The 14,379-nt window shown below is 39.2% G+C and overlaps 2 protein-coding genes and 1 pseudogene across 7 annotated transcripts in view; 2 read left to right on the top strand and 1 right to left on the bottom strand.

The window, feature by feature from the left end:
* LOC144666266 (exosome complex component MTR3-like) overlaps window positions 1-6,233 on the bottom strand; it is a 45,581-nt gene extending 39,348 nt beyond the window's left edge. For 4 of the 5 annotated variants that reach the window (XM_078527678.1, XM_078527680.1, XM_078527677.1 and 1 more), the window contains exons 1-4: window positions 3,084-3,182; window positions 2,957-3,014; window positions 2,560-2,638; window positions 1,378-1,423 (exon numbers count right to left, since the gene is read on the bottom strand). In XM_078527678.1, coding sequence (XP_078383804.1) covers window positions 1,378-1,423; window positions 2,560-2,638; window positions 2,957-3,014; window positions 3,084-3,170 — 270 coding nt within the window. In that variant the 5' untranslated portion in view covers window positions 3,171-3,182. Of the gene's footprint in view, window positions 1-1,377; window positions 1,424-2,559; window positions 2,639-2,956; window positions 3,015-3,083; window positions 3,183-6,190 lie in introns of those variants that run through there. The other variant, XM_078527681.1, reaches the window with a different exon arrangement.
* On the top strand, window positions 3,532-13,263 carry LOC144666204 (uncharacterized; annotated as a pseudogene). Its single transcript, XR_013573140.1, has 3 exons — window positions 3,532-3,648; window positions 6,237-11,029; window positions 11,841-13,263. The product of XR_013573140.1 is annotated as an uncharacterized LOC144666204 (transcript).
* A 596-nt stretch (window positions 13,264-13,859) lies between these two features.
* LOC144666287 (uncharacterized) overlaps window positions 13,860-14,379 on the top strand; it is a 49,835-nt gene continuing 49,315 nt past the window's right edge. Inside the window, 1 exon segment of the mRNA XM_078527698.1 lies at window positions 13,860-14,035. The gene's annotated coding sequence lies outside the window, so the exon portion shown is untranslated.

Genomic DNA, 14,379 nt, shown 5'->3' with positions numbered 1-14,379 from the left:
GCTGTCTTATGGGGTAAAATGCACCCCCCTTATCCATGTGTGAATTCTTCAAATTCTCATCAAATTCAAGGCAATTTGCATAGCGTCAGCTGTAGAATTCAAACGACAACATGGCCGTGTTCAATAGAGAGTTGGAGTAGTGCTTCACTTTAAAATATTAATTCGTCCATATAAAGGCAGCTCCAGAAACGTAGAGTAGCACAAAGTTTGTGTAAGATGTTCAATTTAATGTTCCGGTTGTTTTAAGGAATTCGTACGGTTAGTTTTCATGTAATTTAGAGAAACGTTAATTTGGCGACCTTCCTACATTTTGACGCAAATTGTGAGTTTATAGTATTTGCTCATTTTTTTAATCGCTGCAAATAGCTGAATGTGATTTGGAGCTAACAAAACTGATGAATTGAACTTTCTTTGTCTTCGGTTATGGAATTTTTGGGCGAGATGTGGAAGCGCTGGAGCATTCCCAGCCTCGAAGTTTGCTCGAGATCAACTTTTTGATGATCAAATTGTTTCGAGGTTTCTGTTCCGACGATTTCTCGGAAACTTGGAGAGTCATAATAAGATGTTATAATGAGCTAATTGCAGTAGTTTAAACGAAATCCTAGCGCTCAGTTTTCTGTAAATAGCAGTTTTATCCAAATAGGTGTGATCAATAAAGTTAACATCGCGCAAAACTCACGATAATTACATCGACATATTGACGTGCGTATTATTCTTCGATAAATTTCGAGTAAAAGGCGAAAGTTTGAAGGAAATCGAGTCAGAAATGGTGAAGTTATTAGAAGTTTTTGACAGACATACAGCCTGTCATTTATTTCGATCGAGTCACCTTAAGCTGTCCAGTATACAGTCACACAGAACAGAAGTGAATGTGCCCTTAGTCCAGCAAATTCACTTTGCCTGACTTTAACCTTTTGTCTATTACTACTAACATGTCTATTAATTAAACCAAATGTAATGAACAAATAGCTAAGAACAGTCTGACATAGTACCGTAGAATTCTAGTTATAAGCCCTGGGCTTATGCAACTTCATAACTAAAGGGGTTTTGGGTGGGCTTATAAATGGAGGGGCTTTTAAGTGGAATAAAGAAAATGTTTCAAAACAAGCCACAGCAGTGTTGATAGAGGGGGGGGGGGGACCTTTAACCGGATGTATTTTTATTGTTTCCAGGTAGATGGGCCTATAACGGGGGGGGGGGGGGGTTATAAGCGGGGGGCTTATAACGTGAATTTTACGGTATAATTTTACTTTTTACTAGTCCATTTAAAATATCGTCAAAACACGAGTCACTGACAACAGTCTTCCTTTGACTATTGTCACTACATGAACCATTACTTTTATTTCAACAAGACAATTTATTATAAACTGGACCAACCTTTTCACTAAATTCTTGTTGTCTCTGTGACTCTCTTGGTCCATATCTAAACTTTTGTTAAGAACTAACTGTCTGGGATCCATACATATCAAGGTCTCAGTTATAGCTAAAAATAGTTTTCAAAATTAGTTCCCGTAACATTATTGTTTCTATAATGAAGTTTTTCGTTGAACTTTAAAAGCCCCTATGGAGCTTGCAGATTTACCGTAAAAACTCGTGTATAAGCCGCACTTTTTTGCCGAAATTTTGGGCTCAAAATCGTGGGTGCGGCTTATCTACGAGACCATTGCATGCAATTTTTAACAGGGCATCTGACAGGATGTGGTGGTGCGGCCGTGCGGGTCCACATAAATCTGCATAAATCGCTCACACTGCATCCTCCACATCTTCTGCGCATTTTGGCGCATAAAACTGAAAAATTGCTCCATATAAGCGACAAAGCAGCTCTTTACTATCCTCACAAAAAAAATAACAAGGGGACTGATCATTTTGAAAAAGTTTTTCCTCTCAAAACAGCGACGAAAACCAAGCTTTTCGTCGGTGAATAATTTTAAACCCCCAGGCGTTCCACGTGTCTTTTGGCAAAGGGCCTGGATACTAGTGCCTGGTTACTAAGCTACGAACGCTTTCACGAACACAGCGCAAAATCAGGTGCAAAATTTGATGTAAAAACAGTGATGAACGAAGAAATACCTGTCAACGAATGGCAGAAAAAGATAAAAAATGTTAAAGTTGGCAGAAATGATGTTTATTCTATAAAGTTCTAAAATTCTGGGTAAGACTGAAGTGTTTTCCGTTTATGTGTTTATAGTATACATCCTGCACATCGATCAGAAAGGCTCAAGGAATCAACTTTTATAGCTTTATTGATTGTTGAAATTTCCTCATAATCCAGCATTTTTTTCACAATCAACTGGGCATTTTTCCGCCAGGTTTTATTTTTTTCTCAAAATCATGCTTGAAATTTGGGTGTGCGGCTTATCTACGAGTGCGGCTTATACACGAGTTTTTACGGTAATATTGTATGGAAGTTAGTTGCATAAAGTGAGAGCAGAATATGAAAAGATCCTACTTTCCATAGGAAACAGCCTCTGTTGTAGGGATCAACTAGGAGATAGTAGCAAGCGGAGCATGGATTTTGAGAGTACAGTCACGTGAATCTACACTTCATTTCAAGGATACACAGCACATGTGACCTTGGTCTTTTGCATCTCAATATATGCTGAGCCTCTTGCATGGCTTACTACTCCTGACCGCAGAACTGTGTAATTACAAAGAGTGAATTTAGTACTTAATATAATGTACTTAACAGTATTTTTTTTAAAAAGCATTAAGCTCCACTAATACACAAATATTTTGTCAGATTCAAAAACTTTACTCATGAAAACGATAACCTGCATCAAAAAAATCTAGTTGGTCAGTTAAAAATATTTCAATTTCACGAAGCTCAACTAGAACTCAGATTGAGTAACCCCGCCGTTAAACTATCTGCTAAGAAAAACCTTTAGATAATAATCGTCTTCACTTAATGTTAGCTGTACAGCAACTATTTGACATATATTTTTGTTAATCAACTTACACATCGGTCGAAGTTCGTCGACTTTTCGGCCATCTTGTCGCAACCCTTCGCTGCTAATCTGGAAGAAACCAGCTTCAAATTAAAACCATTGAAACTTTTGAAAACAAATATACATTCTTGTAATTACCAGAGGTTTTTTAGAGCTCTTTTCTCCTAAAAAAACAACTGGTTGCGTTTCATCAGGACCAACAATTCTTCTGTTAACGACTGGCATCGTGTTTCGGAAAAATAAGTCTCAATTTTTGCCAGGCGTTCCACAAGCGTGCCGCGGGATACTGGGCGAAAGGAAAGTCGGGAAGTTTGCCTGTGTTGGGGAGGGAGAGGAATCTGTCAGCAATATGATTTCCGTGACATAAGAAGCCTACGATTTGAAGATAATAGATAAAAGATAGAAGAGAAAAATAAAGATAGTTTATTATGATGTTGTAATATTTCGAAATTTACGGGCAAATTATTTTTAAATGCGGAAAAGCGAGACGCTTGCCTGAGTACCCCCTCCTGCTCTTGAATAGTTAGCCACTAGGGTAGGGTTGGGTAAAATGTCGCTCATGAGAGCGAGATCGAAAGCGAAACTCAGTAAATACCTTCCATCCACCCTTCGAGGCGAGCCCCAACCATGAAATGCAGCATTTTGGAGAAACATGGCATCGGTTGAAGGAACTGTGGGCTTATAGCCATTGTATGATAGGAAGGTAAAGTTTTTAAAATGTCGATTGCTTTATGAATGTTGCTTTCGATTTGTAGCTGTCGTGTGTACGGCTGCAGTCACTTCCGCTTCGGAATGTTTTGTCTGTTCAGTAAAAGCAGATCCTGAATGGAAAAATAATACTACAGGGGCTGATAGTCAGATACGTGTTGCTTTCGGAAAGGCAAAACCTGGTGCTTGAGGAATGAAACTTCCTTACTTTGTGATTTTTGATACATGCTGAAAACTTCAGCGAAGGTTTCAAATGTAATCCACAATCTGCTCGCGATAAAGATTTTACCGACCAAATATCATGAATGTAGCGGCGATGGGAAGAGTAATCAACTAGTCGTCGATTTTTCTCGTTCATTTCTCTAAAAATATCTCCAAGACCATCAACTACAAAACAGATTCTTTTTTTAATTTTATCTTGGCTGCACCATCGGCTTCGCACCTTTGTCGGGCGTGCGGAAAACAGGGAATCTGGAACCGGAACTGGAACCGGAATATTTCTTTTCATTTTATTTTAATACAAGGCCCACACTGCAGACAGTTCTGTTCTTTTTTTCTACACACCCACATTTACAGGGAATTTGATGGGTTATTATGCACTTATTGATCATTGGCTTTCCCGGGGGCTGGCCCCAGGGACACCCCTCATCAACCCCTGGGAACACGTGGGGAATAGTGCAGTTTTGTCACAAATATTGTCCCACGGGGAAGGGACGTTGTTTTGTTTTTGAAACGAACCTGCCAGACCCCCCAGGATACACTCCCTGGATTTGTTTGACATTGGTAGGTGGTACCTCACTTTCAAAATCCTGAATGAGCTTCAAGATGAGCAACCTTTCCGCTATTTGTTATTCTTGTCAATAGCATTTTGTAAAAGTCCACAGTGTTTTCTGTAAAAGATACCATTGTTCAAAGCTTGGGACACAAATAAATCTTTAACGAAGAGAAAACTTGGAATTAGCGAATTAGTTAAGAGGCAACGATGATGCTCTATACAGAAGAGGATGGAACAGAAATAGATAAAGAGACAATCGCTGTGTTTGGTTTAGGATGTGGAAGCACATTTTTTGCGCTTTAAGAGACAAAACATGGTTGCCAAGATTGTCCGCGGAGATCAAAGTAAAAAAAAAACAACAGACATCTACAAATCGCTTCTGTCAGCAGTACCACAACAGTAAAACTAACAGTGAATCAGTCACCTTCCGCTAAACTGAGTGCCAAGAGAGCGAAAAAATAGGCAAAAATTGTCTGTTTTTATTTTAAATAGAGGTATTTTTTCTTCGTCTTTGTCCCCGGGGTTGGGGAAATTGGTGTGGGAAATATGCCCCATACCCCAGGGATTAAGAAGGTTTTTGTTTGGGCCTGAAAACAAATCCCCAGGGGTGTTCCCGGGGTCGACCCCCAGGAAAGCCAATGATACAATGTAAGTCTCTACCGTGGGGTATTTGTTGGCAGGGTGGCTTGTATTGACTGCCCTGTGGTGGAGCATTTATCAGGTTTATTGCCAAGAGTTCTTAATTACCTTTTTTTAAAATGCAAGCCTATTTTATTTCATGTCAGAGAAGTTATTTACTTATTGCGGTTTTCAGTGAAATGCGAACTATGAAATTCAAAATCCAACTTACGATTGCGTTTTTCGCTGCTGTCAATCATAAATATGGCGACTGCCAACGAACCATGACAAACAGAAACAAACAAACTGGATCAAAATCCACCAATCACAATCAAGAGACGTGACCTTTTGACCCGGTTGAAGTGAACTTCTGTTTCCCGAGAGGTCCAATCAGATGATTGACGGCAGCAAAAACCATAAACCTTTGGTCGAGGATTGAATTTCATAGTTCGCATTTCACTGAAAACCGCAATAAAAACCCACATCAGGGCAGAGATACATATCCCTATTCGTTGCCCCTTTCATATCCCTTTCTAAGAGTTTGTAACATTTAAACTAGCTCATGATGACCACCACCCCAAGTTAATATTTGTCTTCCATCTCTGAGAGAATTGAAAAGTGATACAGGCAACAGGCCTGATTTCAACATCATAAATTACAATTCCCCTGCAATTTTATGGCCATATTATTTTAAGGCTTTCGTGATTACAAGCCTCCATTCAGGAAATAAGCCTGTGCTCCTCTCCGAAAAAAGGATCAAAGGCTGGACTCGAGCAGTGCAAATCGAGTCTAGGGTGTTTTTAATAATCGAAAATGTTTTCAGAAATGTTAAGGCTGAGTAACATGACGATAGTTCCCTTTAACGTGTCAAATATCATTGTTGCATTGCAAAGTTGAAGGTTATTACCACTTGTGTTGTAAGTTGAGGCAACAAAAACTATTATTGGGTACACAGGTGCTAATTAAGGTGTTTCTTTCAACTGATTGAGGAGGGATCATGCCAATATACAGCTACCAATCTGGTATATAAATATTTGTTATACCAGCTTTTAAAACTCCATGAAACGTTTATGGAACTCCTACATGTAACTATCCTGAGCACCTGTTGTTAGCATTTAGTAAAATCAGGGAACTGGTGCCAGACTGAGTTGAAGTCCTGTTTACTGATCTGATGTTACTTGCCAATTTAGGTTCAACAAAGGTCTACACAACTGCTGTAAACATTTTGCTGGAATACTTTAAATGGCAGCTGCTGCACCATCACCCCTGACCAGCTCTGTGGAGAAGACAAATGGAGCCAAGCTCAGCAGACTTCTTATTGATGGTTCAACAAGGGTTCTAAGAGATATTTTCGATAGCTATCATCCCCCTGCAAACCTGGCTGCTGATCTCAATGCAAATTATCTAAGTCTGGATAATCTTCTGAGGAGAAGAGTCTTACGTACTGCTCAGTGGGACCAACTGTTCCCACCTGGTGGAGCCACACCAGACTCTAAAACATTTGACATCACTCTTCTATTTCTCCTTCTGACCAACATTTGTGGACTACCCCCTCCCCTCTCAGGCTGGCAAACTAAGCCACCCCCCAGTGACACCTCGCTTGAGGCAAACCTGGCTCGCGTTAAGTTTTTCCGCAATGAGTTGTACGGTCATGTGTCTAGCACTGGTGTTGATACACGAACTTTTAATGCTCTCTGGCTAGAAATAAGTGCTGTTCTTGTTGCTCTTGGTTTAAATCAGGCGGAAATTGATAGATTGAAGGCGGAGCGCTGTGGAGAAGATGATTATCTTGACGTGTTACGTGACTGGGCTGATAGTGAAGAGGATATCAAGTCACAGCTGAAGGACATACGTCAGGGTCAGACCGAGACACAACAACAAGTTAAGAAAGTACTTCAAATCCAGCTAGAAGATCACAAAACACTTCAGGACAGCATTTCAAGACTAGAAGGTGTATCCCAGACACAAACCACAACTGGTCAAGCTGTTGAAGAAGTACATGAAACACTTCAAGCCGGTTTAGAAGAAGTTAAACAGGAGGTCAAGAAATTGAAGAAAAAAAGAGAGATGGACAGGGCAGAGGAACTACTTAGAAACCTAGCGAAGTCCGAATTCAAAGGAGACATTGAATATCATGCACAAAGATTCCAGGAAGGAACCCGTGAATGGATCTTCAAAAGAGTTGATGATTGGCTAGATGACAGAAGTTCACCAAACCGGGTGATGGTCATTAGCGGAGCTGCAGGGATGGGAAAATCTGTAATCTCTGCCGTCATTTGCAAAAGAATGGAGAACGCTGGCAGACTGTCAGGGAGCCACTTTTGTCAACATAACATTAGACGTTACAGAAACCCTCAGCTAATGCTTCAGTCCTTGGCCTGTCATCTGAGTCATGCTCTACCGGAATACAAGAATGCTCTTGTAGAACAGCTATCACGAAATCTAGGGCCGGTGGAACTAAACAACATGGGTGTAGAAGAGCTGTTTGCATTGTTATTGAAGGAACCACTCAGCACCATAACTGACCCTGGAAGGAACATCCTCATGGTGATAGATGGCCTGGACGAAAGTGAGTATCAAGGGCGCAATGAGCTACTGGATGTAATTGCCAATCAGTTTTGTAAGCTTCCAATGTGGATTCGATTTTTTTGTGACAACACGATCAGAAATAAACATCGCAGAGAGCTTGAAAAACTTGCAGCCTGTACAGCTTGAAGGAAACCAGGAAGAGAACAAAAAAGACATTCAACTGTTCTTTGAAACACAGCTGATTGATACAATTAAAAAGGAGCATAAGGAAGATCTCTTACGAAAATTGGTAGACAAATCTGAAGGCGTTTTCATTTATGCTTATTTCCTGGTGGACTTTATCCAACAGAATGTTTCTTTTCTCACCCAAGAGCAGCTGGAAAGTAACTTGCCGTTGGGTATTTCATCCGGTTATGATTCCCGTTTTAAACGGCTAGAAAATGAACTTTACAAAGAGCTGAGGATAGAGAAAGACCAAATGTTGAGTTTCTTGTGTGCTTTAACCGCTTCCCGAGCACCATTGCCAGTTGCATTTGTTTCCAGACTGTTTAATCTTAGAGGAAGTCCTTCGTCTGTAAAAAGAAAAGTAAGCGAAACAATCGCCTGCATCTCTCCACTGTTACCAGTTCGGGATGATTGTCTTCACTTCTTCCACAAATCAGTCAAAGACTGGTTAACGATTACGACATGCTTTCGTCAACACTACTTCACAGTGGACGATAAAGAAGGCCATGAGATTCTTTTCAACCTTTGCAGGAAAGAGCTTGACAGCATCAAGCGAAAAGGTGTACACGATACACAGTTCAGTGACATTGAAAGGTACGCTTTGCAACATGGTGTCCAGCACATGATGGAGGTAGATGAATCGGGTGCAAGTTCCTGCAACGTAGAGGAGCTGGTGAAGATGTATGTGACCGACGTAGAACTCATTTATGCGAAACTTTGTGTGAACAGCACGGCTTCCACAGAGGATATTCGTAGTGTTCAGAAGCGCGTTAAGGCAGACTCGCTCAGTGAGCAAAGTCATTCTCTTTTAAGCTCTTTGTTCAAAATTTTAAGAAAACACGCTTACTTGTTAAGAGATCATCCGCATCTTTGGTTCCAAAGTGTGATCAATGAAGGATCTCCTGAGCTTTCTTCTCGAACGGTAGCGATCCTGGAAAGTAGACTTTCCAATGTACCATACATGAAATACTTAGACAAAGAAGAACAGAAAGGAGCAGTTCAAGCCCAATATTACTGTTCAGATACTGTGGCATGTTTCGATGTTTCATCTGAAATGGACTACATGGTGTGCGAGTGCAAAGATGGGACAATCCATATGTGGTCTCTTGAGACTGGTAACAGGGAATGGATTCGACCCTCATCGGTAGAGAGAAACTATGAAAGTGTGCATCATTATGGTGACTCCATCAGGAATTTATTCCTGATGGAGGTGCGTATCGTGTGATAAGGTCCGAATCGGGGTATGATGGAACAAGGATGCTTCCAGATTTGACTTTTTATCGTTCTGTCGTTTTCCATCCAAGTGGAAAATCTGTCTTACCAGGAACCCTCAGAAGTGTTTACACTCTCAAAGGAGACTTAGTTGATCTCTTTCCAAGTAGTAACTGCACTTTCTCGCATTGTGCTATTCCTAGAGACAAAGGAACAATTATTTTAACAGACTCTCTTGATGAACCGAAAACAGTTGTCTTATGGAGTTTGGATAATGGTGAAGAGCTAAAGCGCATAGTAGGAAATGATGTTATTACGTCTTTTGCGATCTCCCAAGATGGCTCGCGAATCGCTTTAGGTGATCTTGCTGGTTCTGTCTACCTTGTTGATGTGGACGGGTCGCATGGACATCGTTTGTTCAAGTGTAGGAATGCGGCGAGTTGTTTGATGCACTTCACACCAGATAACGAAACCCTTGTTTGTGCTTACTTGAATTATAGGATGGAATCCCTTGACTGTGGTTGGCGTCGATTTGGTTGGGTGTCTCAAAACAGTCCATCATTTTTCCTTTGTCCATTCAAGAGTAATCTCGAGACATTTTTCCGCAGACATCAAAATTTACCTACAACAGACTTCGTCTTATGGCCGATTGAACCAATGACAGCGGTGGGAGAAGACTTTTTCAATGAGGGTTTGCGCTCTAGCTGGGAGAACAAACTTTATAGTGTTTTTCCATCCTTAGAGACGGGATTCTACAAGAACTTAAATGAGGAAACAGCATTAGTTGGTAGCCCATCTTTCAAGTACGTCACCGCAATCAATGTTGATCTGTTAAATGAAGTGACCACTGCTTCTACCAATCAAGTTGTCAAAGAGGTTTTATTTTCTTCTGAAGGAGATGCAATTTATCTTGTTAGTTCAGATGGAAATGGATATGATACTAGTGAGGTACTAGTAACTGTGATCCGAATGTCAAGTCAAGAATTCCTGTCGAAAAAGACTTTTACTTGCAAATCACTGTGTCTTATCCCCATGAAGGATGGTGTTGTAATATGTTTGAAAGATCAAAAACCAGAGCTGTGGAAGTTTGAGCTGACTGAACGTATTCGAGCTTTTGCCGGACCAACAGGGACTGAAGAGCTTACTCGTTTATCAGATGAGCTAATAGTCTGTCAATTATGTTTTAGTTCATTACCACCTGATGAGTTATCGGATTTCCATAATTTGTCAGAAGAAGACGACTCTTTAGAAATACATGTGGAGAATGACTCAGAAGAACGAGACGAATCATTAGATTTTGATGACACTTCAAATACAGGCGATTTGCTAGCTTTAAACAATCTCCTCTCAAAAATAGAGGTTTCACTTGTTTCGAAGACTTTTGGAATTGTGGACGTCATAAATGTTACCAATGGAGAATGTGTCTCATCTCTCAGGATAAGAGTTTGCAAGAAAGACGATAATTGTATACTGTTTATTGCATTGAATAGTCGTAATCAGCTGCTTATCTGTTCCAGTAAGTACGTGCCATATATTTTGGATACAAAAATAGAGGAGCTGACAGTTAGTTTAAGAAATAACACTTCGCTTGAGCGTGCTGTATGGGAAAGAAGCTCAACATGGTACATCCTTGACCTTTCAACGCCACACTTCATATTCTCCCCTGAAGAAGACTTTGTCGTCACGTGGGGTTCCTTCCATGCCGGCTATGGTCTACACATTCTTGATGCAAAAACCGGAGAAACACGCCACACCTTGCTCAAAGACCAAAATGACATTGTTGACTGTAAGTTTGTTGGTAATGTCGACACTCTGATTTGCTGCAGTGGGGACAACTTTCTTCGATTGTTTAATGTCCGATCTGGTGATCTGCTCAGTGTGTTAGACATTGAAGAGCGACCTTACTGTGTCGGAGCTTGTCTTGGTCAGTCTCTTGTCGCCATTGGTTTATCTGGCGCCAGATTGAAATTCATCCATGTAGAGTTGCCAAGAATGAAAGACGCTGAAAAGAAGCAAGGTTAGAAATGACTTCATGTAAAATGTCCTTATTAATTTTCTTACGCGCTTACTGTCAAATGTTTCGTTGTTGTGTAGATAGTATACTGCAATGCAAATTTCTAATTTTCCCAGTAGATACACTTCATGACAAAATTTTGATAAAATGAAAGTGTTATGTCACGATTGCGAAGAACTTTTAATTCATGTGTTTAACTTAAATGTTGCTGTAGGCAGAACTCAACTGAGCTGAATGTCGATTGACTACGTGAAAATGTAAAACTTGCGCTTTTCTTTTGAGATGTCTAAGTATACAATGTGAGTGCAAGGAAAGTAGAAGCTTCCCAATATGATTTTGGTGATCACCCTGACGTGCATTTGAAATATTTGTACACCCGTTGGGATTTTTAAGGATCCTAGTCAGTCTCCGCCATTTTCTCTGCCATCTAAATTCGGACATTTTGCATGTTAAAAAAAATCCTCTTTCATCCTTTTGCGTTTGCTTCACTGAGGTCTTAAACTGTCACAAATGCTTTTTAAAAATTGACTATTTATTCTATCATTCTTTTGTTTGCTTGCAGGTGAAATTTATCAGTTGAACATTAAATGATCATAGTCAGCCTCCGCCATTTTCGATGCCATCAAAATTATGAAAACTGTATGGGGAAGTGAAATCTTATTGCACTTGAAGTCGGTTTAATTACTTTTGGCAGTTTCACATTGAAATCTTTCCTTTAGACACGCTCCACGAAATTCTCGTATGTAAAAAAACAAAGGCGTGGCTGACTAGGGTCCTTCAAGTTTACATGTCACTACGTCTCCATCTTTTTCAGGTTCATTCGTCAAACAGAAGTGAGATAGACACACAGCCTTCGATGACATGGTAACTGGAGAACTCATGAAGTGCTCATCTTGGAAGAGAACCAATGACACTTGTATTGATGCTGGAATATCTTGACCGAATTTCAGAGCAGAAAAGCCGATCCACGAACTGAAGGCAGTACTTATATCAGTTGAATACCAAATACATTGACACACGCAAAAAAATGCTGAAGTGCATTTTAAATGGAACTTTTTTAAGGAACTGTCCAAGTAAAAGAGTGTTAGGTTAGGTTAGTTCAAAAGTTTTTACGGTATATTTTAATCTAGCTTTGCTTTCTGAAGTATTTTCATAAAAAGTGTAGTTTCTTTAATCATTTTTTATGGTAAAATGATAACTAGTTATTTAGACGTGGGCAACAACTTCATTAGTTACATAACTATTTTGTTTCGCTATCAACAAATCAAGTTTGACTGACTGACTGACTGATTGATTGATTGATTGATTGATTGATTAATTGATTGATGAGTAATATTTTATGTGTTTTCTGATCTAACTAACATCCCATGTTCATTAACACGTAGAAGTGAAAGTTTTAGATATTGATCGTAAACTTTAGTTTTCAGTTTTACAGGCGTTTATATGCCTCAACCCACCTGGCCATGCAAAACATAACAGCATTCGATATTCCAATGAACATTACGATTGAATGGTTACTCTATTCAGTTAAACCTCAAAACTCAATGCTGCCCTAGATTAATGAAAGCAAAAAAAAAATTTTTTAGCGTGGTGCTTCAAATAGTAACATTGAGTGTAGTGACATTCACTTTTACAACACGATAGATAAAGACATTCACTTTTATCATACGAGATTCAGCAGGAACCTTTTTATTGACAAAATTAAGCTGGAAATCTCAAAAAGTGCATTTTATTATATATAATCTGTAGCGTTTTTAACATGTTATTGTATTGTAGAATTTTTAATGCCAGTTGTCTATTGTCTTTTTACTTTTTAACTTTGTTATGTTATTCCCGGGTTATTAAACTTTAACAGGGCCCACATTGATAGATGTTGTGGAACTGAAGTGGCTACCCGGTATAAATATTTTAATTATAATTTAATTATTATTAGATAGTCTTCATGTGTTATTTGCCTCTTAATGAGAGCTGGTGACCGAAATTATCAGTATATGTAAATGCAAAGAAGACATTGCAAAGACAACCACAGACAGTAAAGTAAATGTTAAAAACATTGGAAATGGTTTTGCCGATGTTTTGGTTTTATCAAACCTTCCTCGGGGCAATTCACGATAGTTAAGTGATATATCTTAAAAGTGATATATCTTAAAAGAGAATCTTTTGTGAAGATTTTGCTAATATTGTAACCGTCTCATCGTTTTTTGAACAGGCAAAAAGTAAATATATACAAAAGGGTTTTATTTGTCTCTTGTGTTTTTTGTTGTGGTTCTAAGTCGAATCGAACTTTCCAGATTTTTAAATCATAGGCTTGTTTTTGCTTACCATTCAGAGCATTCTAAAACAAGGTATACTTGCTGTGACAAGATCTTGTATAGCTGAACATTACAACTAAATTCGATGTGTGTTTTTAGGTTTTGTAAAAGTTAAAAAAAGGTCAAAGCAATTTTCAGCACACGAACCTTAAAAGGCATAAAAACGATTTAATGTCATTGCAATACGATTTACACGCTCTACTACGTTTATACGGGACTCGTTTTTAAGACCAATCTTATGCTCAGGTTCTCTGATAGACGATTTAACCCTGCAATCAATAAATAAGGACTACATTCTACGTTCTAGCAAGCCGAACAGGTTAAAGAGCATGTAATCCTTCGAGTTTTAGTACAAATTCATTCCATGGTTTCCAAATTGTTTCACAGCTGAACAGACAAGCGTCATGCTGTGATTGTAGCATCTATTTTCAATTTATTTTGTCAAAATCTGATAAACGCGCATTGGTGCGAAACAATCTGTCAATCACTCCATCAATTTGCTTTCATATTTGGCGCCGAGCGAGATCAAAAATGCAAATGTGGTTAGTCAAGTTTTGAGTAGCTTGCCACATTGTTACCGAAAGCCGTCGGATACAACAAGCACGGAATTGGCCGAGACATCGACTATGTGACAAAAACACAACAACAGCGGGAAAGGGAACATGGGACACTGGAGTAGAATGGTGGGAGTAACAAGGTAACATCGCCAATGTCGTCGTTTAGTGTAATGGCAGTTTCATTTTGTCGAATAATGCCCTTTTGTTAACTTTTGCTTTAAACCTGGTTTACTAACATGTTCCAAGCATGTGAAGTCGATTATTTGGCCTCTAATTTCGCGAGACTTTTCCGAGGGATATGTAAGAATCAAATAGAAATGGTGATGTCGACGAAATGAATTTGTTAGCATATCCGCGTCACTGAAGATATCTCATGCGCAACATATGCGAATTCGTAAACTATTGAGCTTATGTCTACGTCTAAGCTTTATGTCTATGACTAACTGAATAGTCAAGGATAGAGCAAACAAAATAGAAATTGAAA

The sequence above is a fragment of the Oculina patagonica genome, chromosome 9 (genome assembly GCF_052425735.1).
Source record: "Oculina patagonica isolate OP01 chromosome 9, crgOcupat, whole genome shotgun sequence".
Taxonomy (NCBI): Eukaryota; Metazoa; Cnidaria; class Anthozoa; order Scleractinia; family Oculinidae; genus Oculina; species Oculina patagonica.
The sequence above is the reverse complement of the archived record's forward strand: the minus strand, read 5'-3'. Positions and strand labels throughout refer to the sequence as shown.